This window comes from Schistocerca gregaria, chromosome X (genome assembly GCF_023897955.1).
Source record: "Schistocerca gregaria isolate iqSchGreg1 chromosome X, iqSchGreg1.2, whole genome shotgun sequence".
Lineage (NCBI taxonomy): Eukaryota > Metazoa > Arthropoda > Insecta > Orthoptera > Acrididae > Schistocerca > Schistocerca gregaria.
Genome location: NC_064931.1, coordinates 31,353,727 through 31,367,710, shown reverse-complemented (window position 1 = coordinate 31,367,710; position 13,984 = coordinate 31,353,727). Strand labels below are relative to the sequence as shown.

At 40.4% G+C, this 13,984-nt stretch overlaps 1 protein-coding gene across 1 annotated transcript in view; it reads left to right on the top strand.

Annotated features, from left to right (window-relative positions):
• Positions 1-13,984, top strand: part of LOC126297812 (hippocampus abundant transcript 1 protein) — a 98,561-nt gene that overhangs the window by 69,562 nt on the left and 15,015 nt on the right. Inside the window, exon 11 of the mRNA XM_049989038.1 lies at positions 9,682-9,808. Coding sequence (XP_049844995.1) covers positions 9,682-9,808 — 127 coding nt within the window. The remainder of the gene's footprint in view (positions 1-9,681; positions 9,809-13,984) is intronic.

Genomic DNA, 13,984 nt, shown 5'->3' with positions numbered 1-13,984 from the left:
CCTATTACACACTGAGCAAATATTGCTTAATTCAAGAATTTGAGAAGCTATATAATATATGATTTTCATTTCAAATTATTATAGTATACGCACACCCACAAATTTTGAATATTCAGTTTTACGAATTTCCTGTCTCCATACTTTGTTGTTACATTGTGTCTTGTACAGAATTAAACAAACTGTATTTTTCTAACTTAAATGATAGGCTGTTTACTGAGAACTTTGCTGAAAATCTCATTTTTTGTTCATTTTGCTGTTACACTTCTGTTGGGCTTTATGATGGTGCAATCATCATCAACAAAGAATACTATTCCTCCTTTATAATTTTAAGGTGAAAAGTTATTAACTGCAAGAAAAAGAGCACTCCCAGTATTGAACCCTGGAAACACCAGTACTAATTTGGCTCTCCTTATAAGAAAATTCACCGCGAAAACTGTGTAAACATTCTGATGTGACTTTTTGTTTCCTATTGGTTAAATATGAAGTAAATTACTTACTCATTGTACCTCCAAAAGAAGATTGTGATTAGCACAGTGGAATAACTTGGAGAGATCACATAATATCTAAGTAGGTGGGATAGTGTTATTAACCTATTTTTAAATACACAGTGGTGACAAAAGTTATGGGATGCCTCCTGATATTGTGTCAGACCTCCTTTTGCCCAGCATAGTGCAGGAACTTGAGGTGGCATGGGCTTGACAAGTCATCAGAAGTCCCCTGCAGAAATATTGAGTCATTCTGCCTCTGTAACAATCCATAATTGCAAAAGTGTTGCTGGTACAGGATGTTGTGCATGAACTGACCTCTCGATTATGTGCCATAAATGTTTGATGGGATTCATGTTGGGTGATCTGGGTAGCCAAATCATTCACTGAGCAATTGTGTCCCGTTAGCATGGTGGATTGTAATCCATAAAAATTCCATTGCTGTTTGGGAACATGAAGTACATAAATGGCTGCAAATGGTCTCTCCAGTATGTGAATAAAAGTCAATGATCAGCTCTTACCAACTGAAGTTGTGAGTCATCTGACCAGGTTATGGTTTTCCAGTTGTGAAGGGTCCAACTGATATGATCACGAGCCCAGGAGAGGCGCTGCAGGCGATGTCAGGATATTAGCAGAGGCATTCATGTCAGTCGTCTGCTACCACAGCCCATTAATGCCAGTTTTGCTGCACTGTCCTAATGGATATGTTTGTTGTATGTCCCACATTGATTTCTGTGGTTATTTCACACTGTGTTGCTTGTCTGTTAGCACAGACAACTCTATGCAAATGCTGCTGCTCTCTATCATTAAATGAAGGCCGTTTGCCACTACCTTGTCTGTGGTGAGAGGTAATGTCTGAAATTTGGTATTCTTGGCACACTCTGGACACTGTGGGTATCAGAATAGTGCATTCCCTAACAATTTCTGAGATGGAATGTCCCACGCATCCAGCTCCAACTACCATTCCACATTCAAAGTCTGTTAATTCCTGTGATGCAGCCATAATCACATCATAAACCTTTTCACCTGAATCACTTGAGTACAGATGACAGCTCTGCCAATGCACTGCCCTTTATACCTTGCATACGCGATACTACTGCCCTCTGTATTGTGCATATTGCTATCCCATGACTATTGTCACCCCAATGTGTGTTCAGTGGAGAGGACATTCCTGGAATCTAAATTATGGCCAACTCAGAATTTCGTATTTGCAGATGTGCCCAACTATTCGTAAGTACACTACCTTTACTAAAACATTTGAGAAGAAAGTTAACTGTGAGACAGATCGATAGTTTAATATCAGTCGAAGTTCGTATCTTAAAGAGAGGTCTAACGGTGGCATACATTGAATATAGAGTAGTAAGGAAAGTTGAGATATAATGTAAATAATTTAGGAGTAAAGGAGACCACTCCTGGAATAGTGAAGAGCAGAAGTGTTGAATTGTCGACAGGCACATGCAAAAGAAAATGAAAACTTTCTGTCTTCCAGAAGAAATCTTTTGGCTAGCTAGACAACGTGTATGACAACACCCCCCCTCCTCCCCCCCCCCCCCCTCCACACACACACACACACACACACACACACACACACACACACACACACACACACACACACACACACACACACAGTTTTCATTCTCTCTTGTTTGTGCCTGTCAACGAGACAACGCTTCCGCTATTCGATGAGTGGTCTCCTTTACTTGTATATTGTTGGCATATTTTAGTCAATCTGGAAAGATACATTGTGAAAGTGATAAATTACACTAATACCCAAGAACAGTAGCTGTAGTAGGGAAGAACATGGTGGTAATATGGGGTGTTCAGAAAGTCTCTCCACAGTGCCGTATGCCGCAGTGAATATACTGAAATGAAACTCAGTGAAATATAAGTTATTAATTTATTTAATATTCATTTTTACCTACAGATTTTCACATTAAATGTTGAAAGTGTCCCCCATGTTGTTGAATACACAATTCAATTCATCTAATCATGATTCCAAACACAAGCTGTAACATTTCTTCTGTAACAGAAGCAGTGAAAGAGGATATTATGGTTTTCAATTCAATGATGGATTTTGGATGGTTTTTATAGACAGTTGCTTTCGCTGCACGACAGAAGAAAGTCAGGTGTTGTTGTTGTTGTTGTTGTTGTTGTTGTTGTTGTCGTCGTCATTTTCAGTCCTGAGACTGGTTTGATGCAGCTCTCCATGCTACTCTATCCTGTGCAAGCTTCTTCATCTTCCAGTACTTACTGCAACCTACATCCTTCTGAATCTGCTTAGTGTATTCATCTCTTAGTCTCCCTGTACGATTTTTACCCTCCACACTGCCCTCCAATGCTAAATTTGTGATCCCTTTATGCCTCAGAACATGTCCTACCATCCGGTCCCTTCTTCTTGTCAAGTTGAGCCACAAACTCCTCTTCTCCCCAATTCTATTCAATACCTCCTCATTAGTTATGTGACCTACCCATCTAGTCTTCAGCATTCTTCCATAGCACCACATTTCAAAAGCTTCTATTCTCTTCTTGTCCAAACTATTTATCGTCCATGTTTCACTTACATGTGTGGCTACACTCCATACAAATACTTTCATAAACAACTTCCTGACACTTAAATCTATACTCGATGTTAACAAATTTCTCTTCTTCAGAAACGCTTTCCTTGCCATTTCCAGAATACATTTTGTATCCTCTCTACTTCGACCATCATCAGTTATTTTGCTCCCCAAATAGCAAAACTCCTTTACAACTTTAAGTGACTCATTTCCTAATCTGATTCCCTCAGCATCACCCGACTTAATTCGACTACATTCCATTATCCTCGTTTTGCTTTTGTTGATGTTCATGTTATAGCCTTTTTTCAAGACACTGTCCATTCCGTTCAACTGCTCTTCCAAGTCCTTTGCTGACTCTGACAGAATTACAATGTCATCGGTGAACCTCAACGTTTTTATTTCTTCTCCATGGATTGTAATACCTACTCCGATTTTTTCTTTCGTTTCTTTCTTTACTGCTTGCTCAATATACAGATTGAATAACATTGAGGACAGGCTACAACCCTGTCTCACTCCCTTCCCAACTGCTGCTTCCCTTTCATGTCCCTCGACTCTTATAACTTCCATCTGGTTTCTGTACAAATTGTAAATAGCCTTTCGCTCCCTGTATTTTACCCCTGCCACCTTTAGAATTTGAAATAGAGTATTCCAGTCAACATTGTCAAAAGCTTTCTCTAAGTCTACAAATACTAGAAATGTAGGTTTGCCTTTCCTTAATCTATTTTCTAAGATAAGTCGAAGGGTCAGTATTGCCTCATGTGTTACAACATTTCTGCGGAATCCAAATTGATCTTCGCTGAGGTCGACTTCTACCAGTTTTTCCATTCGTCTGTAAAGAATTCGTGTTAGTATTTTGCAGCTGTGACTTATTAAACTGATTGTTCGGTAATTTTCACATCTTTCAACACCTGCTTTCCTTGGGATTGGAATTATTATATTCTTCTTGAAGTCTGAGAGTATTTCGCCTGTCTCATACATCTTGCTCACCAGATGGTAGAGTTTTGTCAGGACTGGCTCTTCCAAGGCCGTCAATAGATCCAATGGAATGTTGTCTACTCCCGGGGCCTTGTTTCGACTCAGGTCTTTCAGTGCTCTGTCAAACTCTTCACCCAGTATCGTATCTCCCATTTCATCTTCATCTACATCCTCTTCCATTTCCATAATATTGTCTTCAAGTACATCGCCCTTTTATAGACCCTCTATATACTCCTTCCACCTTTCCCTTCTTTGCTTAGAACTGGGTTTCCATCTGAGCTCTTGATATTCATACAAGTGGTTCTCTTTAGGTCTCTTTAATTTTCCTGTAGGCAGTATCTATCTTACCCCTAGTGAGATAAGCCTCTACATCCTTAAATTTGTCCTCTAGCCATCCCTTCTTAGCCATTTTGCACTTCCTGTCGATCTCATTTTTGAGACGTTTGTATTCCTTTTTGCCTGCTTCATTTACTGCGTTTTTATATTTTCTCCTTGCATCAATTAAATTCAATACTTCTTCTGTTACCCAAGGATTTCTAGCAGCCCTCGTCTTTTTACCTACTTTATCCTCTGCTGCCTTCACTACTTCATCCCTTAAAGCTACCCATTCTTCTTCTACTGTATTTCTTTCCCCCATTCCTGTCAATTGTTCCCTTATACTCTCCTTAAAGCTCTGTACAACCTCTGGTTCTTTCAGTTTATCCAGGTCCCATCTCCTTAAATTCCCACCTTTTTGCAGTTTCTTAAGTTTTAATCTACAGCTCATAACCAATAGATTGTGATCAGAGTCCACATCTGCCCCTGGAAAAGTCTTACAATTTAAAACCTGGTTCCTAAATCTCTGTCTTACCATTATATAATCTATATTAAACCTTCTAGTATCTCCCGGATTCTTCCATGTATACAACCTTCTTTTATGATTCTTGAACCATGTGTTAGCTATGATTAAGTTATGCTCTGTGCAAAATTCTACCAGGCGGCTTACTCTTTCATTTCTCTCCCCCAGTCCATATTCACCCACTATGTTTCCTTCTCTCCATTTTCCTACTCTCGAATTCCAGTCACCCATGACTATTAAATTTTTGTCTCCTTCCACTACCTGAATAATTTCTTTTATCTCATCATACATTTCATCAATTTCTTCATCATCTGCAGAGCTAGTTGGCATATAAACTTGTACTACTGTAGTAGTTATGGGCTTCGTGTGTTTCTTGGCCACAATAATGCGTTGACTATGCTGTCTATAGTAGCTTACTCGCACCCCTATTTTTTTTTATTCATTATTAAACCTACTCCTGCATTACCCCTTTTTGATTTTGTATTTATAATCCTGTATTCACCTGACCAAAAGTCTTGTTCCTCCTGCCACCGAACTTCACTAATTCCCACTATATTTAACTGCAATCTATCCATTTCCATTTTTAAATTTTCTAACCTACCTGCCCGATTAAGGGATCTGACATTCCACGCTCTGATCCGTAGAACTCCAGTTTTCTTTCTCCTGATAATGACGTCCTCTTGAGTAGTCCCTGCACGGAGATCCGAATGGGGGACTATTTTACCTCCGGAATATTTTACTCAAGAGGACGCCATCATCATTTAACCATACAGTAAAGCTGCACGCCCTCGGGAAAAATTCCGGCTGTAGTTTCCCCTTGCTTTCGGCCGTTCGCAGTACCAGCACAGCAAGGCCATTTTGGTTAATGTTACAAGGCCAGATCAGTCAATCATCCAGACTGTTGCCCCTGCACCTACTGAAAAGGCTGCTGCCCCTCTTCAGGAACCACACGTTTGTCTGGCCTCTCAACAGATAGCCCTTCGTTGTGGTTGCACCTACGGTACGGCCATCTGTATCGCTGAGGCACGCAAGCCTCCCCACTAACGGCAAGGTTCATGGTTCATGGGGGTAGGAGGTGGTGTTAGGACAGTTGAACGAAATTTTTGAACCATTGACAATAATGTAGTCTCTTGCCATGATCAGTATTTTTCAGTTCTTGCACAACTGTCACTTTGTATGGGAAAAGTTCTAATTTTTTCCTTACAGCTGTGTGGGCCGTTCCAACACTAACATCGATTTCCTGAACGAGTTTTCTTACTGACTTGTTCGGAGTCATGGACATTTTATCGGAAATATTGAGTAGTTTATCCTCAGACAAAATGCTAGGACGACCACTTCCTGGTGCATCTGTCACTGAACCCATACTTCAAAATTTGCTAATCAAATCTCTCACAGTATTGCGATGTGGGAGTGTTGTCTCTGGGAAAACTGAATTAAATGTTTGACGAACTGAAACTGTGTATGTACCGCCACTTGTTCAAACCAAATGTTCTTCATTGGTTAGCATTTTAACAATGACAAAAACGAAACAAAGGAACTGAACTTAAATGTTCACATCAACACGTAACGACACGCACCAACGATACTACTGATGCTGGCTGAGATAAACAAAACAGTGGAATGTTGGGAGAGTCTACTTGAAGGGAAGTAACCCAGGCAGGGGATCAATCGTATGGCACGAGTAGCTATCAATCATATGACACTGTGGAGAGACTTTTTGAACATCCCATATTTTACGGAAAATTCTGTCAACCTCATGATAATTTTAAAAAAAATAATTATTTTTCTTACTTCCTTGGAATAATTGGTGTCAAATTGACTGAAAGTTTTTGGTTCTCATCATCACCCACTATAATATTTTTTTCCCTTTTGAGCTTTGCCGGCCGGGGTGGCCGTGCGGTTCTGGGCGCTACAGTCTGGAACCGCGAGACCACTACGGTCGCAGGTTCGAATCCTGCCTCGGGCATGGATGTGTGTGATGTCCTTAGGTTAGTTAGGTTTACGTAGTTCTAAGTTCTAGGGAACTGATTACCTTAGAAGTTAAGTCCCATAGTGCCCAGAGCCATTTGAACCTTTTGAGCTCACTGTATCAAGTTTCTTTTTTATGTTTTGACAGTGGCTGTTACAGTAGATTGCTAGTGGTTTGTTTTCATTTACCATTTGATCATTATTTTTAATTACTAGGTCACCTCTTCCTTTCCAAGTTTCCCTTCCACCTGTATACGATATTATCTTGATTTTATTTTCAGAATTATTTATTTCTGACATAACAAGCAAGGTTTATAAATTATGCTTCTTGATAAAGAACAATACCTTCTGTAATATGAAAGCAGATGAACATCTGTGATTATCCCAGCCATTTTCTATAGATCTCTCTTCCTGTTGCATGATACTGTAATGTCTTTTGTTATCCCAGATATCACTGGTACCATATTTCACAGTTCTCATTGGGAATCAGCTTTTAAAGGCAGAGAGAAATGTACTTTGAAGTGCATTAAATCTCCATTCGTTTCCACTTTCAGTTCATTGCATCCATGAAATACACGGTGTCCTGCGATCGTGAGGAAAGTTTGCTTCATTCCAGACACCCATCCATTGTTCTCCCTTCCAGACACCCATCTATTGTCTTCCTGCACTCATGTGATCAGGCGTGGTGTTTGTGTGAAACTGTTACGCAAACACCATTATCACAGTCACCGGTTAATAGACATTGCAATGGAATTTCATTTTTTTCACTTGTTCGTATACTTTTTAATGTAGAACAATTACATTTTCAGCAAAGATGTACCTTATCAATTCCTGCCACCACACTATCACAATGGTCTACACCCTGGGCCCACATCATCATGTATGTAGAGAAGGCTTGTCAGCCATGGAAGTTGCTGAACATGCACACCAGAGTCAAAGTGATGTGGTGCGAACGTGCAGTGAGTTCCAGTTGGCAGGAAGTGATGAGGACTTACGCCACACAAGCCATCCACATTGGACAGATGCATGGGATGATCGATATCTACAATCTTCGAGTCAAGCTAACTTTGAGCTGAATGCTCCAGAACTGAATTTGGCATTTGAAGAGGCTACAAGATGCCACGTATTGTATCAAACTGTTATGAAACAGTTGCAGATGGGTACAAAATCGTGCAGAATGGATGCCCCAGGGTTGGCCTTATATGTTTTTTACAAACGAAAATCAAATCAGTTTGTACACTGATAATCGTAGACAATGTGTTTGGAGACAACCCAGTCATATCAAATGCCTCCAACAGCGTGTCCCACATGTGGAACAAGGTGTTGTGGAGTGATGGTGTGGGGTGGCATTACATGGGGCCATCGTACATGTCTCGTGATTGTAGAGGGCAGTCTCACAGCTCTGCTGTACAGGAACAAGATTCAGCAACCAATAGTGGGACTGTATAGCCAACATTTGGGTGACAATTTCATCTTGATGGATGCTAACTTGTGTGCTTGCTATGCTGTTTTCATGTACATGTTCCTTGAGCATGCTATGATCACTAGAATGGAGTAGCCTGCCTGTTCCCCTGAAATTAACCCATTTGAACATGTATGGGATAAATTGAAATGAACTTTGGTCATTGACAATGACCACATGCTCTGTGAGACTTACACGGAATCCCTATTGAAGAGTGGGACAGTTCGACCAGAGCTGGCATGATGATCTCATTGATGGTATGCCACAACAGATACAGGGCTGCATCCGAGCAAGGTGACATTCCACCACATATTAACATTGCTCAGGAATGCTGTGAACCCCCCCCCCCCCCCCCCTTTCCAATGAAAAAAGATTATTTTAATGTTAAACAAATGCTTGCTTTTTTTATTTGTGATCTGGGCGCATTACAAATGAATGCCTCAGAGACAATTTTTCTTTCGTGTGCTTTCAAAATAAAGGGGTGATGCAAAACTTTTGGTGATATATTTTTCTCAAACTTACTATTTTTCATTTTCTATTGTCCATCAAAGTGTTTTGTAAGCAATATCAGTCTCCAAAATGAATACTTCTAGTCAAAAGCGTTGACACTGTATACTTTCATTCTCTGCATTATAGGAAAGAGAGAAATACGTGCAACCTGAAAAATGTTATCAAAATAACAGATAGCTTAAAAAATACAAACGTAAAAAATTCAAAATTTTCGTGGTTCAGAGACTGAAATCATGATATAGTGCCACATGGTAAGAGCTGAAATCACATTTGTGTTGTGCTACAGATGTTTTAAATGAAGTCTTCACATCATAAAGTGTAGAAATATGTACTATGACTTCCTTTTCTTGACCATTATCGCATATCTTCACAGGGTTAGCACATAAATTTTTTTTATTTGGCAGAGTTAATGATAGAGGGTGGCTGGATGGCCTTCCTGTCCACCTTCCCCCCACCCCCATCCCCCCCACCCCCTCCGCTTTGTCCCTCTGGGACAGAATTTGCGTGCCCCAACTGTCTATGTGTAGTGTCATCCCATGTGAAAGTGTACAAACATTTTCTAAATGTTTCTTAATCATGTAAGTGAGGCAGAATGTGAACCTGGTATTCGCATAGTCAAATGTGGGAAACAGCCTAAAAACCACATCCAGGCTAGCCAGCACACTCGTCCTCATCGTTAACCCGCTTGGCGGATTCGATCCATGGCCAGCATGCCTCTTTGAATCGTGGGAGCAGTGTGCTAATGCACAAAACTATCTGAGCAGATCAGAAATATGTACTATGACAGTCGTAACATATTCAAAATCTTTTCTTTTTACAATGCATCTGATATTACGTTATGTTTGTAAAATATCTATTTAAATACATTTTTCTTTCTTTTCATTCCAGTTGGTTCCTGGTCCACCATTTGTTTTTGGTTCCTTTCTGGTGATCTGTGCTTTGCTGGTAGCAGTTTTCATTCCTGAAGGTAACTCTATGGGTTCCAACCTACGAACTAATTCACGGAGACAATCTGGTAAGAAAATTATCATAATTGACATTGTTTCATCAAAGAGTATAATTTTAGAAAGTGTGTTGCAGAATACATATGTGTGACACTAAACTTGAGAATCTGTTTCATAAAATATCTTTAAAAAGCTTTTATGAAGTAATTAGCAAAGACATTTATTAATATAAACATCCATAATAAAGGGGCCTTAGCAAAGACAGCACGTAAAGATAGCTGGTAAATTGAGAAAATGCGATCACTGGTCATGTACTGCTGATTTTGTAGTGTATATCCCCCACCTGTTTGTAAAACAAACGACAAATGGTATGCAAAAATATGCCATCATATCTTTCATTTCTATTTGATTATAAATGTTGAATGTTGCCATCTTTGCTCGTCAGATTGGACTAGCATTTTTTATCTGTTCCAATGTAAATACACCAGCAATGCATCAAATGTTTAGGATAAATTAAAAATAAAAAGAAAGAGAAATAGAAGTGTAGTGCAGTTGTAGAAGACTATGATTAGTCTGGACTGGGAGAGGGAAAGAAAACTTTGAAGTAAAATAGAAATGAGGGCAATAGATAATAGCAGGGGAAATTAAAGCAGCAGATAATTTCATCTCTTACTGCAATAACAATCACAAAAGCATTTTGAACTGCAGTTATCATTTCTGAGCACCTAGTAGTTATGATCATGAGTGCAGCTCGTGGTTTCCATACTGGGGAAGGCTGAAACATTTATTGATCGGAACCAACCTAGACCTCAGGCTAATCTACAGATCAGTCTGTCACCACAACCAAGATTTCAGTGGAGGGGGGGAGACAATATTACACTCTAGCCATATGTTTACATACTGTATCTTCTTTCCATTTCATAATCAATGACTAAATAACATCAAAATCTACCTCCAAATAAAATCTCTAGGTAGCTCATTTATCCCTCAACATCACATTTTGTGACATTTTACCACAAGAAATTGTACTAAAAGATGTGTTTTTAATGTGCTGTATGTGGTGTATGTTAGCTTCATTACATACATAATGTATTTTCATTTCTAAACTGCTGACACTTAATGTTTTGTGCACTCAAACTGTGGTGTTTATGAGTTCACTTGATGAAACAGTGATGTTTCCATGATGTCAAGGATCTTATGCTGTGATTAACTAACATGAGTAACCCAAGCAATTGCCATGGTAATTTGTGTAACATATTTGTTATATTAAAAACAAAGATTCCAAGACTTACCAAGCAGGAAAGCGCCGGTAGATAGGCACAATGAATAAAACACACACACAGAATTTCGAGCTTTCGCAACCGGCGGCTGGTTCGTCAGGAAAGAGGGAAGGAAAAGGAAAGATGAAAGGATGTGGGTTTTAAGGGAGAGGGTAAGCGCGCGCGCACGCGCACACACACACACACACACACACACACACACACACACACACACACATATATCCATCCATACATACACAGCTTCTTTCCTGACGAAGCAGCCGCCAGTTGCGAAAGCTCGAAATTCTGTGTGTGTGTTTTATTCATTGTGCCTATCTACCGGCGCTTTCCCGCTTGGTAAGTCTTGGAATCTTTGTTTTTAATATATTTTTCCCATGTGGAAGTTTCTTTCTATTTTACTTACATCATCATATATTTGTTATATTTATACATGTGTGTTACAATAATTGCATTGTAAGTGATATACCAAACAACTCAGCTGCAGAGTACAATGCTCTCTTAAAATTGTGTGTATACCCTTTCTTGGCTGTACTTTCTACATGTGGGGCTTCCAAGGGCGCATGCCTAGTTTCCTTCAGAAATTTTTAAAAGACTGAGATACGTGTGGGCTCTATCTTGTCAGACATCTTTATTCAGGAAAACGGTGTACCTCAGGGTTCTTTCCTGAGTGTCGTCCTCTTTGCCATTGACATAAACCCTATAATGGCCTGTCTCCTGCCGGGCATCTCCGGCTCCCTTTTCTTTGACAATTTTGCCATATTGCTTTTCTCAATGGACTTGTTCTAATTGAGTGGTGTTACCAGCTATGTCTTGATCGTCTTTATTCATGGATCATCAACAGTGGCATCCGTTTTTCCACTGACAAAACCATTTGTATGAATTTCTGGTGCATAACTGGTTTCTTCCACCATCTTTACATCTTGGGCCTGTTGCTCTTCTGTTCATTGAAACTATGAAATTCCTGGGGCTTCTGCTTGATAGGAAATTTTCTTGGTCTTCCCACGTCTTACCTGGCAGTACACAGTCCCACAGTGTCCTGCATATCATCAATGTTACTTCCTGGGGAGCAGATCGAACCACCCTCCTCCGTTTGTACCGGTCCCTTGTGTGTTCGAAACTAGACTATGGGTGCTTTGTTTATGCATCTGCAAGTCCGTCCCTCTTATGCCATCTCAATTCTATCCACCATTGTGGCATCCGTTTGGCCACTGACGCCTTTTACACTGGCCGGTTGAGAGTCTGTCTGCAGAAGCTGCCGAACTAATGCTGTCCTACCACCGTTACTTTCTCCTCAGCAGATGTGCATGCCATTTGTCTGCCATGTGTGGCCATCCATTCTATGCCTCCTTGTTCGATGACTCCTTTGATTGCCAGTATGGGGCATGTCCCTCTTCTTTGTTACTTCCTAGAGTTCAGTTTCAGCTCTTGCTCCGGCAGCTTAACTTCACGTTCCTGCAGCTTTCCTGGTGTGCGTAAACCCTTCACCACCTTGGCTTTGTGGGGCAGCCCGTGTTCATTTTGGCCTTCATTTGCTTCCTAAGGAAAGTACTCCAGCCTCGCTCTGTCACCTTCAGTTTAACAACCTCTGCACAGAATTTCGCGATAGTACCTTTGTGTACACTGATGCTTCTCGAACTGACCGTGGTGTCGGGTGTGCCTTTGTCATTGACACTTATGCTTCTAGATCACTGCTCGGTATTTACATCAGAGCTCTTCGCGCATTGTATCAGGCCATGCAGTACATCTAATGACACAGGCTATTCAATTGTGTCATTGCTCCAACTCTCACAGTGCCCTTCAAAGCCTCTGTGCGCTGTACACCATTCATCCCTTAGTGCAACGGGTCCAGGAAAGCTGTCACTTGCTTACTCTTGATAGAGCCACTGTGATGTTTATATGGGTTCCTGGTTATGTTGGTCTGAGAGGAAACAAGGCCGTTGACGCTGCTGCCAAGGCTACAGTCCTCGTACCTCCGCCCATTAGTTCGTACATTCACTCTGATGATGTTGCCGTCTGTCAGTAAGTGGAGTCACTTTGGCATCACCACTGGACCTCCCTTCACGGGAACAAGCTCTGGGTAATTAAGCCTCTCCCAGCAGCTTGGATGCCCTCCTTAGCTAGGTTGCATATCGGACACTGTCTTTTTACCCATCGCCATTTATTGAGTGGTGCTCCCCCACCACTTTATACTGAGTGTGCTTAACCTTTGACGGTCCACCATTTCCTCAGGGCATGCCCATTTTTTAACCATTTATGTTCTCGTTTGTGTTTACTGTCTGAATTTTTGGCCATTTGAGCGAACACTGCATGGGCCATTGACCACATTTTACTTTTTATCCATCATAGCAATACGGCAAAGGCCATTTAATTTTTAGTTCATGGCCTCCGTTTCTCTGTAGCATATTTTATAGACCTTTTTCCACATCCATGTTTTTATCTGTCTTCTCTTCCGCCAGTTTGGATTAAAATGTAGTCGTTTTTAACTCCTCTCCTTGTCTTTGTGTTCTACAGTTCTGACATGGGTGCTTATGACCCTAGTTGTTTTTATGCCCTAAAACAAAACAAACAAATCCTTTCTTGGATTTACACAGTTTTTATTCTTGATGCATGTTTACATCGGGTCTGGATGTACCAAGTTCCTTCAGTTTCATCCTAACTCCACATTTTACAATTTTACCTAATACACTGCACACTGAATTATGTTGTGTTGTTTTCGAACTTAGGTATGCTGCTGTTATTCACAAGAAAGTAAAACTCACTAAATTCATACATAGGACACTCACAAAAATAAACTTGCCAATAACACATTACCCACAGTCAGCCAACAAGGAAACTAAAGTGACGGGACATATTTCGTCAAGGGGTATGTTTCATGTGCTTTCTCCTCTAATCATATGTGAAACTCTCACTATATGGTGATACTTTGTTACCGTACTCCATTGCACTCTGGCGAGACATTTGCAAACT